Genomic DNA, 19,519 nt, shown 5'->3' with positions numbered 1-19,519 from the left:
AGCTGGCGGTGCGGGATGAGAAAGGACGAGGAGGCGGTGCCGCGCAGCGATGGCGGCGGCGGCCGCAGGTGCGTTCAGCCTGAGGGAGGTTCTGGACGCCTTCCGGAGGTGCGTGACGGAGCAGCGGGAGGTGCTGCTGGAGCCCTACCTGAGCGGCTGGCGCGGGCTCATCCGGTGAGTGCCCGGCAGCGAGCGAGCGGTTCCTTCGGAGGGGGGCTGTGGCAGAAGGATGGGGTGACAGGACAGGAGGCGATGGCTTCACACTGACAGAGGGGATTTTATGAAGAAATCCCAGTCACTTTCTGAGGGAGATCTTCCACACGGAGCTTTGGCCCCCATCAGATTATATTGTCACTGTTATATTTGTAGAAGTTTAAGGCAGTTTCCCCAGTTTAAGCATTTAAACAAGCTTTGGCCCTTGCCAGCACTGGAGCTGGCAGGAGAGGTGCAGAGAGATGCTTTACAGGAGCCTGGAGTGGCAGGACAAGGGGAAATGGATTCACACTGACAGAGGGCAGGGATAGGTGGGATATTGGGAAGGAATTCGGGACTGGGAGGGTGGGGCGGTGCTGGGATGGATTTCCCGAGAAGCTGTGGCTGCTCCATCCCTGGAAGTGCCCAAGGCCAGGTTTGGCACCGGATGGACTTTAAGGTCCACTTCAACCCAGGACATTCTGTGCTTCTGGCACTTAATTACTGTGAACTTTGCAAGGCTTCACCCTTCGAGGCCAGAGTTTTAAATTCAAAGTGGCCGGTGAGCTTCAGCTTCTGCTCTTGGCTGGGATCTCAGCGGGTGCCAGAATGATCCCTTCTCCTGGCCCAGCAGGAGCCTTTCTTCCCGGTGGGAATGTCCTGCACAGCCCTGGGGCAGCTTTGCCAGCGCCAGGGTGATGTGCGAGTGCTCCTGCGAACAGCTCTGGCTCTCAGGGCATCCATCTGGGGTTCTCTTTTCATCCCTGAGGTGATTTTGGAGTTCTCTTTTCACCCCTTCGGTGATTTTGGAGTTCTCTTTTCACCTCTCGGGGGGTTTTTTTGGGTTGTTTTTTCACCCCTGAGGTGTTTTTTGGGGTTGTCTTTTCACCGCTCAGGTGGTTTTTGGGGTTCTCTTTTCACCCCTCAGGTGTTTTTTGGTTCTCTTTCCAGCCCTCAAGTGGCTGACCCTCTATCCCTTCCTCCCCCAAACCTTTTGTCACACCCCTCCATCTCCCTTCCCGCAGCTTCCTGCAGAGCTTGGGCGCCGTCTTCTCCTTCATCTCCAAGGACGCGGTGGCCAAGGTGGCGCTGCTGGAGGGGCACTGCCAGCGGCAGCGTTTCGTGTCCCTGCAGGCCATGGTGCAGCAGGAGCTGGCGGCGGGGCTGGCGGCGCTGCGGGCGCGGCCCGACTCCGGCTGCCGCACGCTGCTGCGGCTGCACCGCGCCCTGCGCTGGCTGCAGCTCTTCCTGGAGGGGCTGCGCTCCGGCGACTCCCGCACCTCCGTGCTCTGCACCGACGCCTACAACGCCTCGCTGGCCGAGCACCACCCCTGGTTCATCCGCAAAGCCGCCACCGTGGCGTTCTGCGCGCTGCCCTCCCGCGATGCCTTCCTGGAGATCATGAACGTGGGCCCGCCCGAGGAGGCCGTGGCCATGCTGGGAGAGGCCATCCCGTACATCGGCGACGTTTACAGCATCACCCAGGAGCTCTTCGCGCAGCATAAGCTGCTCGACCTGCCCTGAGGGCGCTTCCGGGATGAGCCCACGGTGAAAATCACATTTTTGCAGAAGCACAACCCCTGTGATTCTCTGTCCGTGATTATTTTCACCTTTTCTTTCCTGCCTGCAGCCGAGGAGTTGGCCAAACTGGTCAGGATGCTTCACTTTATAAATGTGGAACGGTTCTTTTTTTACATCTGTCAGTTTGTGCATAGAGCTCTTCAGTTAGGGGAAAAAATCCACATCAGGTTGAGCTGCTAAGGGATTTGGTTTTTTTTTGGTTCCCAGAAAAGGTTTTTCTTTTCAAGCCAACCTTGAGCAGCTTCTGTGTGTTTTCAGCAATAGTGGCCTCGTGTGCCAGCACACAATTGAACTGTGGTGTCTGAACCCCATGGGAGCTCACCTGGCCACCGTGGTTTATACAAAAAACCCACCTAGGGGCTTCACCTGGAGAATTTAATCCTGAGTAATGCACTGGGGAAAGGAAGGTCCTTTCCCTGTCACAGCCACCTCATGGTGGGGCCCAAGGAGCTGAAGAAAGTGGGGCTGGATGTTCCTGGTGCAGGGATCCATCCAGCAGCACCTTCCCTCTGTCACATCCCTGCTTGTTGAATCCAAGCTTTTTGCACTTGGGATGTGCAGCAGATTTTACTTTGTGCTGCACAATCCCCTTTGTCCAGCCCAGCCTGGAGCTGTTTGCCTCTGAGTTGTATTCTTGTGTGTTTTATTTCTTCTGTGAATGTGTCAAATGCCTACAAAAAGGATTTTTCTGCCTCTTTGGAGGGAAATCCACACTTGTACTGTAAATCACTGCTTTATGAGGCTTCTGCCTTCTACTGAAAACCACTGGAAGAGCCAAAGTACATCAGATGGGATTTACTGAGCTTTTGGGAAGCTGGAAAAGCTCTACAGGGTTAGTCCAGGATGGCAGGGACACGTGGGGGAATCCTACAGGCTGACAGGTTGATTGTCTGTTTTTGGCCTAATACAACACTGAAAAATTCAGGAAATCGCTATTACCTCATGGAGACTGGACTAACTGGACATTAAATTATGTGAATAATGTGTTTTTGAGGAGTGTCCTTTGTGGGATCACACTCTGGGGGTGTGGTGGTGGAAGGGACACGATTTACAGTGTGACCTACTCAGATTTTCTTTTCCCAGAAAAATCTGTTTCATTTCCAGCTGCTATTTCATCTGTGCAATGAATTAAATGCCTTAAACTAAATCAAATAATGCGTGTCTGTCAAGGGAAAAAATGGGTTTAGATCTCTTGAAATGATGGTATGACCACAAGAAAAAAAACGTTTTCTCCCTTGTCACACTCGTTCTAAGGAGATAAACATTAATATTGAAGATGAACTTACCCAAAATTCAGGATTGTATTTAGAACTTATTTTTAAAACTTTTATAGTTAAAGCTGACACTTAAATAGTCCAGTAAAGGGAAAAGATCCTTAAAAATATGTCAGTATGAACATACCTGGAAAAAATAGGTGCAACAGGTGCTTTGTTGCCGCTGAAGAGGAATAGATCACACGGACACAGCTCAAGGTGTGGTGAAGAGAGAGTTTATTTTTCCTCCCAGGATTTATAGGCTTCTGTCCACAGCCAGGGATTGGATGGTCAGGATAACACTTTCTCACTGCACTGGCCATGAGAGATGCCCATCACAAGACGTGTAACAGAAAGAATGTACACATATCTATGTTTACAGTTACTGTCCTGGGAAAGTCCTTAGAAAACTATGTTAGCAAGCTCAGAAGCTGAGTTTTCAGGGCGACATCTCACCCTTTTTGGTTTAAACAAAAAGAAAAAAGAAAAATGAACAAAGAAACTAGCTACATTATAAACAATCAAAAGGATAAATAATAGGAAAATATAATACTCCATACAATCAGAAGGCTGTAATTTCAGGGTGATATCTCACCCTTTCGTTATTACAAAAAAAACCAAAAAAACCCCAAAAAACAACAAAAACAAAAAAAAAGAAACAAATGTCCAACATCAACACCTGCTTGTGGATGGCTCCTAATTTGGTCATGGAGGCAGAATCCATGGCCAAATTGAAAGGTGCCTGGGAAAATTTCTGAAATGCTATGTCAGCAGCCTGTAATTCTATCAATTGGGCTGATCCAGCCTCATGACTCTCTAAAACCTGCCACTCAGATCCATCCTTCCAGGTAGCAATGACATTTCCAGTGTTTTCATTGGCCAATGATACCTGTGCAAATCTGGAGTGGCAATGAAAAAAACCAGCAGCATCAATGGAAAGATTAATGTAATAAACTTGATGAGTAGAAACTGCTCACAGAACCTCCTCCAGCATCTACTGTGCCTGTGGGGTCAGTGTCAGAGGTGACTTTAAATCAGAGTCCCCCTTTAATAGACCAAACAAGGGAGACAGTTGTGTCGTGGTCAGTCCCATATAAGGACACAACCATGTAAAAGTCCATTAATATCTGGACATCATTCATGCAGTATCTGCACTGAATGCAAAACAAATAATTGCACCTCCAGATGCGGGACTTTTCGTCCCAAAAATTATTTTTACCCTCAAATAATTTCAGGGAGATTGTAGAGACGAGCAGCAGGAAACTGCTCACAAACTCCAGAGAGGGCTAGAGCCCCATATCATCGGCAAATGCTGGCAAATTTTCACAAGCCTTACAGCAAAATCTCCATTGATACCTCTGTGTGGGCTCAGCATTAATGACAGCTGGCACCAGAAAGGCAAATTTCAGTCTGTCATTGGGATGCAAAGGAATTGTAAAAAAAACAATCCTTCAGATCCACAGTGAGGACTGGCCAATCAGCAGGAAACATGGCAGGTGAAGGCATGCTAGCCTGCAACATCCCCATGCTTTCCATCATAGCATGAACTTTCTGGAGGTCTGGCAATAACCTCCATTTCCCAGACTTCTTCTTGATACAGAAAACAGGAATGTCCCAGGGATTGATCGAAGCTCCAGATCACTGTGATCCAACTGTTCTGCATCAAGTCACGGAGGGTGTCTAGTCTGTCATGAGAAAGGACAACAGAATCTGCTGAACAGAGTCAGTCTCAAGTTCTTTGCATAGAATGTGTCAGCATCGGGTCCAAGGGTCACTCCAGGGCCCATCAGCAAACCTGACAATCGTGATGTCCATGCCAGTGTCAAAAACCCACGGAAGCTAATCTCTGACAGCATCTCACCAAGGATGGACAGGCTGCAGACCCGTTCAGGATGATCCCTAGCTGTCAGAACAGCAGTCCAGTGACCCAGGGAGGTCCAGGGAACCCGAAGCCACCATCTCCCCGCAGCTGGTTCTCAGCTCTGCGAACACAAGACTGAAAAGGCACAAGGTGAGCAAATCCGGGTCCTGCAAGGATAGGAACAGGAGGGGTGAGTGTGGAACCCATGGCAGAAATGCGCCCCAGGAAATCCGAATCAACGTCCCCTAGGTGAACAATGGTGCCCTGAGCAGTGGTATTCAACCACGCCACAAGAAGAGCACTCAAGCCCTCACCCACCAGACCAAAGCATTTGGAAGCACATGGAATGCCTGATACGCTCAGCTGCACAGTCATCTGACAGGGGGACAAAGTCCACAGGCCAGCCAAAGAGGCTCCAGCAGCCTGGGACCCTTGGCCCGTCAAGGCCACCGGCTTCGCCCCCGCAGCAGCACCACCGGAGCCAGTGGTAACCAGGGCAGGACCTTGCTCTGCCATGGCCGCAGGAGGTGATGGGGGAGGGCCGGCTCCAGCCACAGGCTCGGCAATGCCCGGGAACCCGAGGCGGAGGGGTTGGAGGCAGCTCGGCACGGCCTCCAGCGCCGGGGGGGACCGAGGCGTAGGTAGAGGCACAGCCCGCAGAGCCGCGGCACCGTCCTGCTCCAATGCCAGGGAACAACCCAGGCTCGCAGGAGGGGAATCCGGCAGCATTGGGCCGGCAGAACCCGGCCCGGCGTCTGCACCACTCGCAGCACTCATCCCCACGCCCCACGAATCCGGCGCGGGGGGATCAGCGCTCGGAATCGCCCCTAACAGTGTTTCTTCAGGGGCGAGAGGTCCAAAAAGCGGCGCTGGCCGCCCCTCCACTGGAACAGCATGCGCGGCTGCCGGCGCAGAGCCTGGGCCCGTCCCGTCCCCCACCGCGGGGCAGGGCACAGCCCAGCCACAGCAGGAACATGGGACTGACCCTGAGGTATCCCCCAGGGCCGGCACCGCCCCCGGTTCAGGCAACCCCTCATCGGTCTGCGCCTCGAGGGCACACGGAGGAGGCGACCCCGCCCTGGGCCTACACCTCCGGGGCGCTGGCCAAGGTGGCGTTACGCCCCCCGGGTCCGCGGCGCCCCCGACGGCTCGCTGGCAAGGATCCAACCCCGCCTCAGGCTTACACCTCCGGGGCACCGGCCAAGGCGGGGTCGCGCCCACCGGTCCCGCGGTGCCCCCGTTCAACCTGCTGGGGACCCCGGCGATCCCGGGGGAGCCGAGCTCGGGACCCGAGACACAGCTGCCCCCCGGCTCCATGCCACTGGGGGAGAGGGAGAGCCCTGCCCTCCTCCCACAGCCGGAGCCAGAGCCAGACCTCTCACCCAGAGCAGAGGAAGCAGCTCTCGATCCGGCAGAAGAGGACGCGCAGCTCCTCAGAACACCGCCGCATCTTCGCCAGATCCCCAGCAGCCGGACCAGCCGGGGCTCATAACTGACCAGCAGAGCCTCGAGCAGGGAATCGCCTAAAGTGTCCCAAGACGACTTCGAAAAAATCTCCTCAACCACAGGAAAAAACCCCTCAATTCTCCCATACTCATACAATCACTGAAAGTCAGCATCCTTAACATCAACCCGTTTCTGATCAAACACCGCACACCCTAGTTCCATAACCAGGCCCTCTGTAGGAGAGAGCCCAAAAACAGCCATAGCCACAGGCCAGATAGTACCCTGTGACCGTCACCTGCAACACACGTCAGGGTTCCCCAGATGTTGCCGCTGAAGAGGAATAGATCACACGGACACAGCTCAAGGTGTGGTGAAGAGAGAGTTTATTTTTCCTCCCAGGATTTATAGGCTTCTGTCCACGGCCAGGGATTGGATGGTCAGGATAACACTTTGCCATGAGAGATGCCCGTCACAAGACGTGTAACAGAAAGAATGTACACATATCTATGTTTACAGTTACTGTCCTGGGAAAGTCCTTAGAAAACTATGTTAGCAAGCTCAGAAGCTGAGTTTTCAGGGCGACAGTGCTTCCCTGAAGTATTCTTGTATTTAGATCTCTGTATCTGCTTCTCTTCCTGCAAGGAAAATATTCCAGCCTTTGAGCATTGCTTTGGCAGCAAAAGTAGTTTTCTGGTACAGTAGAAAATGCAGGAAATTGAACTTTTCATTCAGAGTTCTCCTAAAATCCAACCCTGGACATTAAAAATACAGTAATGAAACCTAAATTACCATGCTGTGAACTTGGATTTAAGTTTTCAAACTGAAATTAATGTCCCAGCTCAGTGTGAGGGCAAAAAAAATTTTATCAGTAATAACTTCCTAAAGAATATCATTACAGCTGAGTGACAGCTCACCAACCTTGTGACCTGGGAATGGCCTCTCCAGGCAAATTCCTGCCATGCCCTGAGGAAGATTTGGTTATTTCCATGATGAGGTGACCTCAAATTTAAAAAATAAATAGATTAAAATTACTGTTGTGTAAGTCTTTTACCAGATTTAGAGTGGGGCACCTGGGTTTTATCACCTCTCCCCAGAGGACCCCAAATTTCCACAGCTATGACAATGATTTGTAAATCACTCTGAGTAAAGGGTACTCACTAAGTAAAGGGAATCAAGATGAGAGCAGTGGTTTGCACCTAAGCGCCCTCAGAAGAGGGTATTTGATTATTGCCCACTAAATTTAATTTAATGCATTTTGCTAAACAAATTCCTCCCCATTACTTCAATCCCTCCGAGCTCTATTTAAAGACACTTCCCAGGAACAGCTGAGCCTGGATTCCCTGCTCCCCTTCCTTTTCCCAGATCCCTTTTCTCCCAAAATGAAGCTCCCTGGGCTTTGGCTGTGCGTGAGCTTTGGCTGTGCTGCCTCCCTCAGCCCCTCGTGTCTATCAGCTCAGTTCAGGAGGCCGGGGGATTTTATCCTGGGGGGTTTGTTCCCCTTTGGGAAGGACACCGTGAACCTGACGGCTCGCTCAGAGCCCACCCTGCTGCGCTGTGAGAGGTAAGAGCAGGGCTAGGATCTGGGAAAAAAAGGGAAAATGAAGTGGTTCTGCTGGAGGTGGGATGGGACAGAGAAGAGTTTGCACATTGGGACATCAACTGGTGCCAAAATGGAAATGCTTTTGTGTTCTACACTGATAGGTAGATCACATTTTGGGATGGTGCTGTTGCTTTTTAGGAGGACAAAGGACACTCAGCAGCAGGCACAGGGCAGAGCAGGAACCAAAATCAGTTGGGTTTGTGGGTATGAGCAGCATTTCCTCCTCAGTTACACCAGGCTGGTTCCCACCAGCACATCACCACCTACCCACAGTTTTAGGTGAGGAGAACAAGAAGCCAGGCTTGTGTCCTCCTCCTGCTCTGGCAGCAGCAAAGCTCAAGACAGCAGGGTCCAAAATCCTTCCATCTTCACATTCCTGGGGCGGGGAATGTGCTCAGTGTGCTGGGATACACAGAGAAGGAAAACCCCAGGAAAAATCCCACATTTCAATCATGATCAGTCTCCTGAATTAGCACTTTGGGAATCTTTGGCTTAGTGGGTGAAGGACACAAAGTCTTGGCTCTCACAACTAAACTGGTCTCTACCTCTGTTCCTTCTCCTGGGATGCTCCAGGGATATTTTTGCTGGCAGAAAAGATTAAGTGAACTGGGAAGGTGCTGTCAGAGCAAAAAACTCATGAGTTGGTCCAGGGATGCTCTGCTGGCAACAGCAGGAATGTCTTGCTTGGCCACGTGGATGCCAAAATGTCAGAGGAGGTGACAGGGGACAGCACTGCCAGGCCACGTCACTCCTGTCCCCTCTGCCCCCAGGTTATTCATGGATGGGCTGATCTGGGCTCTCGGGATGAGGTTCGCCATCGACCAGATCAACAATTCCAGCTCCCTCCTGCCAGGAATAAGGCTGGGATACGACATGTATGACACCTGCTTTGAGCCCCTGGTGACCCTGCAGCCCAGCCTGCTGTTCCTGACCCGGAATGGCACCACAGGGATCGGGATTCTCTGCAACTACACTGAGTACCAGCCCCGCATCACTGCCATCATTGGGCCCCACAAGTCAGATCTCTGCCTGCTCACAGCCAAGCTCTTCAGCTCCTTCTTGATCCCGCAGGTAAAAACATCTCTGGAGAGGCAGGAATTCTTCCTTTTTGGTTCAGGTAATGAAACAACCCCCAGAATCGATACTTTATATTAATGTCTCAGTGTGAGCCAGAAGCCTCACTCAGACCACTTCCCGGTAAGCATGCCTGGTAATTTCCCTTTCTTCTTAAATAACAGCTCCAGAGATACATCCAGGAATCCTTTCCCAAGCCTTTTATGAATTTTCTTCCTTTTTAGTGGGGAAGGGTTTGGTGGTAAAGCAGATTCCAGTCTTCCTTCTGTCACAGATTTCTTCAGTGCTCTTGGGTGGGTCAGTAACTGCCCTCCTGGGCACACTCCAGTGTTTCATTTCTCTGAGAGGACACAACTCAGACCACTCTGATCCATGTCAAATGGGAATAACGCAGCTCCTAGAGGATCCTTTGTTAATACATCTGTGATTAAATACCCAGTTACCACAACAGAGCTCTCATGGTCAGGGAAATTTAACACCGAGCTAAGAAATAACAATCTTGAGTGTGTCACCCTGTGTAGAAATTAGTTAATTATCGTTTCATAGTGATGAGAGACACAAAGGAGACACTTTATGGCTCTCTCAGTGAATCCCTTGGGATTCTTTTACCGCCAACCCTGACCATGATTTTGGAAAATTTAATGTGCTAAAACTAAAGAAGAGAGCTGAGTGACCTGGGCTGTGGCCACTTCCATGTTTTCCTCCCTTCCTCTCTGTTCCATGGGCAGGTGAGCTACGGAGCCAGCAGTGAGACCCTGAGCAACACGGAGCTGTACCCGTCCTTCTACCGCACTGTCCCCAGCGACAAGAACCTGGTGGAAGCTGTGGTGATGCTGCTCAACCGGTTTGGTTGGAACTGGATTGCCACAGTGGGCAGCGACGATGAGTACGGCCGGGGTGCCCAGGCTCTCTTCCTGAGCATGGCTGGCAATGACAACATCTGCATTGCCTTCGAGGGGTTCATCCCCACAGACCTGGCTGAGCCCAACGCCAGAAAGCAGCTGGAAGACACCATTAAATTAATTAACAGCACCAAAGTCAACGTGGTCGTGCTGTTTGCCTACAGCCTGCCTGCCCAGGCCCTACTGGAACACAGCATCAGGATGGGGCTGGGCAAGAAGGTCTGGATTGGCACCGAGGCCTGGATGCTGTCGGACGTCGCCGCCTACACGCCCAACATCCAGAGCATCGGGACAGTGCTGGGCTTTGTCTCGAGAACAGGGACAGTCCCTGGCTTCCGGGAGTACGTGGCTGAGCTCTTCAGCTCTGTTGAGCAAGAGAAATTTTGCCAGCAGTCCCGGGAGCTGAGCCGCCTCATGAACACTGAGGTGCTGGACACACACTGCCAGCAGTGTGACCATGTCACCCTTGGGGACATCTGGCCCCTGCTCAAGGTGACCATGGTGCAGCCGGTGCACATGGCTGTGTACAGCGTGGCCCACGCCCTGCACAGAGCCCTGGGCTGTACCTCTGAAGGCTGTCCCAAAACACCCATCAGGTCCTGGCAGGTGAGGAAAGATGTGAGGGCCAAATGGCAGGTTTTTGTCACATCACAGACAGACTGTCACAATCTTAGCCCACCAAAGGGACAACTGATTGTAGCTGGCAGAATTACCATCCTCCAAAGAACAACCGTACCAAAATCTATTTTGATTTCATTTCCTCCCCAGCTGCTGCACTTCATGAACACCCTCCCGTTCGAGGTGAATGGCCAGAGCTTCAGGTTTGATCAATCCCATGGCACAAACACTGGGTATAAACTCATCTTCTGGGCCTGGAGGGATGGCACCCTGACCTACCTGCCCGTGGGGGACTATGACCAGTCCCTGTACATCCAGAAGTCCCAGATCCAGTTCCACACTGCAGATAAGAAGGTAACAATGGCACAATTTCTTCTTACTTGTTTGAGATTACGATTCTCCTGGAGGTGCCTGGCTGATGTTCATTCCTGCCTTTGCCAGGAGCCCACGTCTGAGTGCTTCAGACGCTGCCAACCAGGACAATTCAGAAGAATAAAAGGATTCAATCTCTGCTGCTATGACTGTACAGACTGTTCAGAAAACACCTTCTGGAGCAGTACAGGTGAGGTCTGGGGAATTTAAAGGCTTTAACTGTATTTAACTGTCTCCTGGCTGAGGTGATGATGAGCTGGGAGCTCTCCTCCATAAGCACTGTCAGGTGTTCCCCTCTGTTCTGCTCTTCACTCTTGGGCCCAGAGGGAAGGAATAAGGACATTTTATCTGCAGAGGTAGGAGAGAGGGGTATCATAGAATGCTGGGGGTATGCCTAGAATGGATAAAATTTTGGGATTGCTGGGCAAGGGAAACAGCGGCAAGAAATACAAGGGAGGAGGGTGGGAAAGTAGAGGGTGAACTACCACAAGCTTTGGAGATCCAGCACACCTTGGAGGGAGGGAACCAGTCAAAACACCCCCTGAAACACCACCTAATCCCTGTGTGATCCACCCCCAAGGCCTGCCAGTGGTGGCAGGTCCTGTGGGGTGCTCACCAGGCTCTCTCTGCAGACAGCACCAGCTGCTCCCCATGCCCACAGCACCAGTGGGCCCCGGCCCGCAGCACGCGGTGCCACGAGCGCACTGAGAGGTTCCTCTTCTGGGACGAGCCCATGGCCGTGGCCTTGATGACACTGATGGCCCTGACGGCGGCCCTGAGCTGCTTGACAGCGCTGCTGTTCCTCAAACACCTACAGACCCCCCTGGTGCAGGTGGCAGGGGGTGGCAGGAACCTCTTTGCCCTGCTCTGGCTGCTGCTGCAGAGCCTCAGCTGCTGCCTGTACGTGGGCAGGCCCAGCGCCAGGCTGTGCGCGGTGCAGCAGCTCTCCTACGCCCTGTGTCTCAACGGCTGCTTCTCCACCTTCGTCCCCAAGGCCCTGGAGATCAGCCTGCTGACAGAATTCCCCCGCTGCGCTCCCAGGCTGCTGCGCTGGGTGACCCACGGCAGGGCCTGGCTGCTGGTGGCCGCGTCCCTCCTCACCCAGGCGCTGCTCTGCTTCTGCCACCTCCGCCTAGGCCCCGATTACTTGGTGGCCGACTACAAATCCCTGCCCAGTGAGGTGGTGCTGGTGTGTGGCACCCAGTCCTGGGCTGCCTTTGCCCTCCTGCACGGCTACAACAGCTGCCTGGCCTTCGCCTGCTTCCTGTGCACCTTCATGGTGCAAACCCCGGCCAGGAGGTACAACGTGGCCAGGGGCATCACTTTTGCCACCCTCATTTATTTCATCATCTGGATCTTCTTTGTGGTGGTTTTTGCCACGCTGAGGACAGTCCTCAGGGCTGTCACACAGATTTGCACCATCCAGGCCACCACCCTGGGGATCTTGGCCAGCTACTTCGTGCCCAAATGCTTCATCATGGTGTTCAGGCCTGATCTGAACACAGGGGATTATTGCCAGAACCCCGCTGAGGAGGAGCCAGAAGAGGACTCGGTGAACAGACAATAAAACACACCCTCTGTCACCTGTCATCAGCAGAAGCTGGATTTTAAGGAGAAAATCATGTTTATGAGCACTGTATGGCCCCAGGCACAATCACATATGAACTAGAGCTGTGAAAGCATAGGGCTCAGCAGCTGAACTCCAGAGGAGCAGCCTTCATCCTCTCTGGAAACACCTTTCAGCCCCAAAAAGAAGCCAAAATTAGGTTCAAGTAATGAAATACTCCAGAAATGGTATTTTACAGCAGTCTCTCAAGTCTGGCAATGTGAGCCTCACCAACACCACTTCCCTGTAAACAGTTCTGGTAATTTGCCTTTCTTATTAATGAACAGCTCCAGAGATATATCCAGGAATCCTTTCCCAAGCCTTGTAAGAATTTTCAAATATATCCAATAAAAGAGAAGTAAAAAGAACATTCTGACAGGTAACAGCAGTTGTGTGTGTGATACAAAGGGGGCATTACCCATTCAAATCCCAGCTCATTCCATTTGTGTTCCATGGAAATCAGAGAAAGACACATGGAAATGAGCTCTGTGCAAATCACACTCTCCAAAGACACAGCAGGAGGTTCCTCCATCCCCAAAAATACAGGCAAAGATCACCAAAAAACTTCACATTGTTTCCAGCAGTACCAAGTCAATATCCAGTCATATCACCAAGATTTTTCTTTTCCCCACTCATGCTGACAAGTAACTATTCTGCTCTTTTATTCCTTGAAAGTTTTTCCATTTCTGCTCTTTTCTTCCCTAGATTAAAATTTGTGCCATCTCTCCACTGTGTGTTACTGGAATTTAATCAGTCCAGCTCAATTAAAGAATTTGCAAATTAATCTAAACCAGTGAGTATTTTCATTCCTAAAAAAAAAAATAAAGAAAACAAAAAACTTCTTGATTCACTGCAAAGTTACTGGTCCCCAGTTTTTGTGCTCACCTCCATCCAAAATTATTCCTCAGTGTGATTAAAAAAAAACAAAACTCTGACCTGAAGCCCAGAGTTCTTGTTCCTGGAGCCTGCAGGAGTTCTTCACAACCACGCTTGGGAACCTGAAATTTTCAGTATTCCTTGCTCCAGGGCTGTGGTTCCATAGCAGAGAAGTATTCAATAAATTTTGATCATCATTCCAGAAATAGAGAAAGGAAAAAAAAATGTTAACTCCATTAACTCCACCAGGTTCTGCAGGAAAAGGCTGTCCAAAATTCTGACCATTTAATATACACTTAAATCCTGACCATTTAATATCCACCATACTGGAAAATGCTGGGATTTATGGTATTTAAATTATGTTTCCCTCTCCCCTTGCTGTGTGATCTGTACCAGCTGGGAAGAAGGAATCTGCCTCACCAAGCTGCTTTTTGTTCTTTTTATTTAGGCTGGAAAATTAGAATAATTTAGGCTGGAAAAAGCCTTCCAATTTTGAGTTCAGCTGAGCCCCTCAGACCCTTCAGGGTGTCCTGACAAAACCAAGGCTCACCAGAGTCACAGGGTGTCCCAGTGACCCCTGTTGCTGCTGCAAAGTCCAAAAATGGGGAATATTTATGAAATAAATAATAAATAAATACTGCAAAGAAATGAACACATACACTGTGCTTATCACATAAAATTAAAAGCTTTTTAGTGTTTAAAATAGCATTTACACATAAGCAGCTATATATTAACTATACAGACACTTGGGTTTTAATACAATATCTACAAAAAAGAATTCAATTATGCAATAGACATTTAACAGGAACAGTGCAGTCCATGCTAATAAAGAGGTCACTCTTTGAGTAGAACCAATTCTAGGATAGGTGATAGTCTGGGTTTTCATTATTTAAAATCATGTAACTTTGTTCCTCTACTGTACATAAAATTCTTTACATGTATTTCTAATCACTGATTAGAATTAATAATTTTAAGTCAATCTTATTACAATCCAGTTAAATGCAAAACAAAATAAAAATCCAAAACAATTACATCAACCCATGAGCTGTCAAGTCTTAGGAGAGGAGAGAACAAAAATTATAGCAAAAGTCAACATCTGTGCATCATTGCTTGCCAGCCAATAAAACCTTTGGATAAACTGTCCAGGGGACTGTTTCCTTGGAAAAGCAGATTCGTTAACAGGAGGTAAAAGACACCAGCATGCTTTTAAGACTATTTGCCAAAGAATATACTCCTCAGAGTTTAAATACTGGGTGGAGACACTCCCCCTGCAGATCCTGCCTCTTGCAGGTGGGAGATGTCATCCCAAAGTGTTTTCTCACCCTTGTTCAGGATCCTCCAGACATCCCTGCTGCTGGATCTGAGGCAGGGATATGTGAGCACTGAGTTCAGCTTCAGAATAAAAATGTCAAATTACTTCAGGCTCCTGTTCTGAGGGTGTTCCCTGCACAGCAAACTTCTCCCTGGAGCCAGAGCACTCCGGGGCCATTAAATCAAAATTAAATGTCAGGCCCTGGTGGGAAAGAAATGATGGGTCTGCAGCACTCCAGCCTCCAAATTTTCTTCCATCTGGCACAATTCCCACAGTGGGCAGCTCCACTGGCATTGTTGGCACGTGTTCCTGCAGGGAAAGCCAGGCCCAACAGGAGAGAGCTGTACAGGGAGCTCCCAAGGCTGGAAAGACATAAAGAATGGAAGCCAAGGATGGGATTTGGGAAATCTCCTGCCTTTGCTCCCTTGAGGAAATGGAGATCTGGCAACAATTCAGGCCCGACCTTCCACTGGCTCAGCCCAGCATGTGCACGGTGGGGAAATGCAGGATTTGTCTTACTGTTCAATATTGCACTGTCCAAGAGGGGCACTGCTCCCTCCTGCTTTCTCTGGAAACAGCAGGATCCACCCCTGGAACAACACCCAGAGCATCCTTTACCTGCACTGGAGGAAGCTCCTCCAACCTGATTCCCTCAGCAAAGGCTTTCCCACATCTGTTAGGGACTCCCAGCCTCGTCCCAGGGTGAGCCACAAGCACACACGTTTAGAACACAGTCATTTTTCAACATAGCAGCTAAGACCAGCAAGACACAGAACAGTTTCTGCCAACAGCAAAACCACGAGACAAAACCAAACCCCCAGCAGATGTGTAAACTGCAACTCTTGGAAAGACACGAGGAAATTACACATGGGTGAAAGCACAGCCCCCAGCTTTAATCCCTTTTTTTGGAAATATTAAAAGGAGATTTTTTTTTTTCCTCCAGCCCTCTGAGTTATTCCTTAAAACAGGGCCAGAGAAATCATAATTTAAAGAGGCCAGAAAAATCTCAATTAATTTAAAAACAGAACCACTAGTGAGTGTCAGTAAAGTCGCAGACTCCTCAGCAGTGTTTCTTGGAGACAGAGCAGAATTCAACCATTATTTTACCCTGTTCATTGCTTTAAGTGTCAATCTTTCAGAATAATTTACCAAGTCAGGTTTGCATCTGGGAGGAGGAAGGAAGGAAAAGTCCTGTTGTACAGTCAAGCTTTAGGCAGGGCCTCTTTTGGAGGAGCCATTCATGGATGGTGATGAAAGCTCTGCTTTCTGAAGCCTTGGGCAGCTTTTTGGGGAGGTTTTTGTAAAGAAAACTAATTTAGAAGCCCAGAAATGGGCCGAGTGACAGAGTTTCCCAAATGCCTGGCTCCCTATGGGAGAAGGAATTTAGTCTCCCATTACCACAAACATCTGGAGTCTCTGACAAAGTGACATGTTTGCACACAGAGATGGGAAAAAGGAAAGAAGTGAAAAATCAGAATGAAATGGACATTTTGAAGAGTCAATTTTCAGGGTGACAAATGAACTCTGTGTGTATAGAGAGAAAGACGTTCTCTCTTCACATCCACCCTGGCTATTTATCCAAAAAGTACAGAACAGACCAAAAAGAAGCTTCTTACCAGTGAAGAAAATGCTTATTAACAGTAAAGACTGATTTTAAAGCACCTATCGTCAATCCTGCCAGCAGCAGGGATTTCACAAAAGAGGATTTACCTAAGGAATGGCCCCGTGGTCAAATGCCAGAGTGGCTGCAGCTCATGTCTCGTTAAATGAGCCACTGTGGCAGAGCGTGGCTGTGCTCACCATACCTTAAAAAAGCTTAAATACCACTGAAGCTTCCTGTTACTTTCCAGAGCCTCAGAGCAGAAAACAGCCGGAAATTAAATCTTGGGGATATTCAAGAGCAGTTGCTTTAGTCAGAGCAACTCAGCAGGAGGAGTCAGGGGTAAGGATTTCTTTTTGAGGAGCTCCAGGGTGGGTCTCACTTGGTGTGAGGGGTAAGGATTTCTTCTTGAGGAGCTCCAGGGTGGGTCTCACTCAGTGTCAGGGGTAAGGATTTCTTTTTGAGGAGCTCCAGGGTGGGTTTCACTTAGTGTGAGGGGTAAGGATTTCTTTTTGCACCATTCCTGATCTGTTCTCAGATGTCCTGACACCTCTCTGCCCACTGTGCTCAGAAATGTTCCCTGGGGGATCAGACATCTCCAGGTCTCTGTTTCAACAAAAAAGAGAAAGATTCTGCTCAGAAAGGAAGGAGGGATCACAATGAAGAGCCACGTCCCAGTGGGAGCCAGGATTTCCCAGTGCCTCTGCTGGAATGGGATAAACAGCCCCTTCAAAAGGGAAAAGCTGACAGAAATGCAGCAATTTTCCTATTTCTGTGGGAATAACTCTTCCAACCTGCAAGCAAGTGCACATCCAGAGGGAACAGCCACACCTGGCAGCAGGGATGTGACTGAAATGCCCAGGAACCGAGTGCAGCTGGAAAATCACTCTTGGGAAATAAGGAAATAATTTTGTAAGTTCTGCACAATGAACACATACAGTAGCAAGACTCCAGCACTCCCTTGAGAGAGTATCTTGAAAAAAAGCCCCTCAAACAGCCCAAGAAAGATTGACTTATACTCCCTAGACAGCAGGAAGTAGCCACAACTTTGTTCTCCTCTAGGAATTGGTTGGATCCTACTCCTTTCCAAGCACTTGTGGGTGCCATGTCTGCTTAGAGCTATGGATGCATCCAAGAAACAGCATTCCAAGGCAGTATCCCAGATACCAGCCAGCAGTTGCTTTGTCCTTGCAAGAGAAAAAGCAGGAAAAAAATCAAAGTGCTCCTATGCATTGTCAGGAATTTAGAAGTCATGTGAAATACCAGTCCTCCAATCAGCCCAAAAAGAGACACTAATTCCACTGAAGTAGGTGCCACAATGACCAAAGCTCATTAAGATGTGAATATACACCAGCCATTCACAATCCAAAACGAGATGGCGAGGGGAAAAAAACCAAAGATAACGAAAAGATGCCGTCGATTTGCAATTTTTCGATATTTAACAATCCCAGGAGATTTTGTTGTTAATTTTTGTATTTTTTTTTCTTTTTTCTCTTTTTTTTTTTTTTTGTTCAGTTTTGTCCACTTTTTTTCTGCTACACACTTGCGAACAGGAAGGTGTGACATGCAAGACAGCCAAGCCTCTTCCACTGAGCGTCCCACAACGACTTCCCCAAACCCACCCACCCACAAAAAAAAATCCCACCCTCGTGTGCAGAGTCTTTTGAAGGCACTTCCTCTCACATGATGTCCACAAAGAACTCGCAAGGGTTGCCCATGGCCTTCTGGAAGGACTGGCGGCTCCCGGTGAGCTCGGGCGGCACGGCGCTCAGCTCGCGCACCGGGGGCCCTCCGGGCGGGCCGCTGCTGCCCAGCACCTTGGAGCCCAGCTTGGGCAGGCTGTACAAGGGGGGCACCCCCGGGGGCCCATACGAGTGGTGGCTCTGGTGGCTCCTGTCGCTGGCAGAGCCGTGGCTGCGCTGGCTGAGCTGGCTCAGCGGCCGCTCCCGGCGCGCTCCGGGCTCCGACTCGCTGCCGCTGCCCCCCGACTTGCGCTCCTTCTCCCTGCCCGCTCCTCTCCTGCTGGTCTCGCTGGTGCTCCGGTTCGAGCCGCTGCTTTTGCTCCCTGCCACGCCAAAAACAGGAGAGAAAAGCAGGATGAGCTGGGCTCTGTTGTGTGTCAGCCCGGCCGTGCTGGTGGTGGCTCGGCAATGAGGGTTGTGCCATGCTTGGGGACACACAGACACACCTCGGAGCTCGCACAGTGACAGCAGCAGCTAAATTCCAACTCCTGGCTCAAATCTGGCCTGCCAGGAGCGGGGAGGAGCAGGAACAGGAGGAAAAAGCAGGAATTTGGGGTCTGACTCAAGCAAATGAGGTTTAATTCTAATTGTCTCTGCTATGGTATTTTGTACATTTTCCTAAACAAACCCCTTTGCCTCCTCTGTCACCCTTAAATCCCCGAGGTTTTGTGGCTTCAGTGGGGAGGTCCTTTTAAAATTCCTCACTAAAGCGTTGTGCTGTTGGAGAATTTGCTAGGAAACAGTTCCTGAACTGCTCTCCCACCAATCAGTAACACCCAGGATATTGTTCCCAGGAGAGGTCACTAAATCACCTTGGAAAACCAAAGGACTGTCACTGACTATCAGTTGAGTTGTTATTACAAACAAGCTCCACTAAACTCCAAGAACTGATTTTTTATGGAAGCTGAATGTCTTGCTCTGTTCCCATGAGAGACAGATTAGGAGACAGTTCCAAGCTAATATTTTTTTTAAATCCAACTAATCAACCCAAGGAATATCCCATTAAATTCATGCACTTTAGTGCAAGATAGACTTCCCAAAAAGGATCCCCAATCAACAAAACAGGGGACCAGCTTTTGAGTCTAAATGAGCCACAGAAATGAGAAAAACAAAATTATTTCAGGCTGCTCCCTCTTTAGCTACAGATGCCCATTACTTTCTGCTGCTCCAGCTGATTGGAGAGATGGGAAACCAGAATGTTTTTTGGGAGGAAAGGCCACATTCCCTGCAGAGTGTCACAGAGATGGCAAACAGACTACAAAACTACTGGATTTTAAATTAATATTCTATGCCTGGGCCTCTGAAATGGTATTTGCTGATTGATATGATTTAATACTGCAGATAAATGAGAGAAGGCACAAAACCCCAATTTTAGCACCATTTTAAGAGTGACCAGTGCAGCCTGTGTTCCAGCACTCCCAACACCTGCCTGAGCCACCTGGCCATCAATTAATGGGCAGTGCAAGGGCACTGGCAGAGAAATC

General features: G+C 49.7%; 3 protein-coding genes across 4 annotated transcripts in view; 2 read left to right on the top strand and 1 right to left on the bottom strand.

The window, feature by feature from the left end:
* The first annotated feature begins 32 nt into the window (after nucleotides 1–32).
* Nucleotides 33–2,757, top strand: CPTP (ceramide-1-phosphate transfer protein). Its single transcript, XM_005530474.3, has 2 exons — nucleotides 33–174; nucleotides 1,218–2,757. The coding sequence occupies exons 1-2, from the start codon at nucleotides 50–52 to the stop codon at nucleotides 1,714–1,716; spliced, it is 624 nt and encodes a 207-aa protein (XP_005530531.1). The 5' UTR covers nucleotides 33–49; the 3' UTR covers nucleotides 1,717–2,757.
* Nucleotides 2,758–6,300: 3,543 nt separating this feature from the next.
* TAS1R3 (taste 1 receptor member 3) lies at nucleotides 6,301–13,611 on the top strand. Its single transcript, XM_088066673.1, has 5 exons — nucleotides 6,301–7,894; nucleotides 8,704–9,004; nucleotides 9,736–10,515; nucleotides 10,678–11,089; nucleotides 11,532–13,611. The coding sequence occupies exons 1-5, from the start codon at nucleotides 7,713–7,715 to the stop codon at nucleotides 12,464–12,466; spliced, it is 2,610 nt and encodes an 869-aa protein (XP_087922799.1). The 5' UTR covers nucleotides 6,301–7,712; the 3' UTR covers nucleotides 12,467–13,611.
* Nucleotides 13,612–17,939: 4,328 nt separating this feature from the next.
* Nucleotides 17,940–19,519, bottom strand: part of DVL1 (dishevelled segment polarity protein 1) — a 65,783-nt gene continuing 64,203 nt past the window's right edge. For both annotated transcript variants that reach the window (XM_005530435.3, XM_005530436.3), the window contains exon 15: nucleotides 17,940–18,358. In XM_005530435.3, coding sequence (XP_005530492.2) covers nucleotides 17,973–18,358 — 386 coding nt within the window. In that variant the 3' untranslated portion in view covers nucleotides 17,940–17,972. The remainder of the gene's footprint in view (nucleotides 18,359–19,519) is intronic.

The sequence above is a fragment of the Pseudopodoces humilis genome, chromosome 24, assembly GCF_049639895.1.
Source record: "Pseudopodoces humilis isolate 2021_Gansu_Grassland_sample_001 chromosome 24, ASM4963989v1, whole genome shotgun sequence".
NCBI lineage: Eukaryota > Metazoa > Chordata > Aves > Passeriformes > Paridae > Pseudopodoces > Pseudopodoces humilis.
This window is presented reverse-complemented; position numbering and strand designations above follow the sequence as displayed.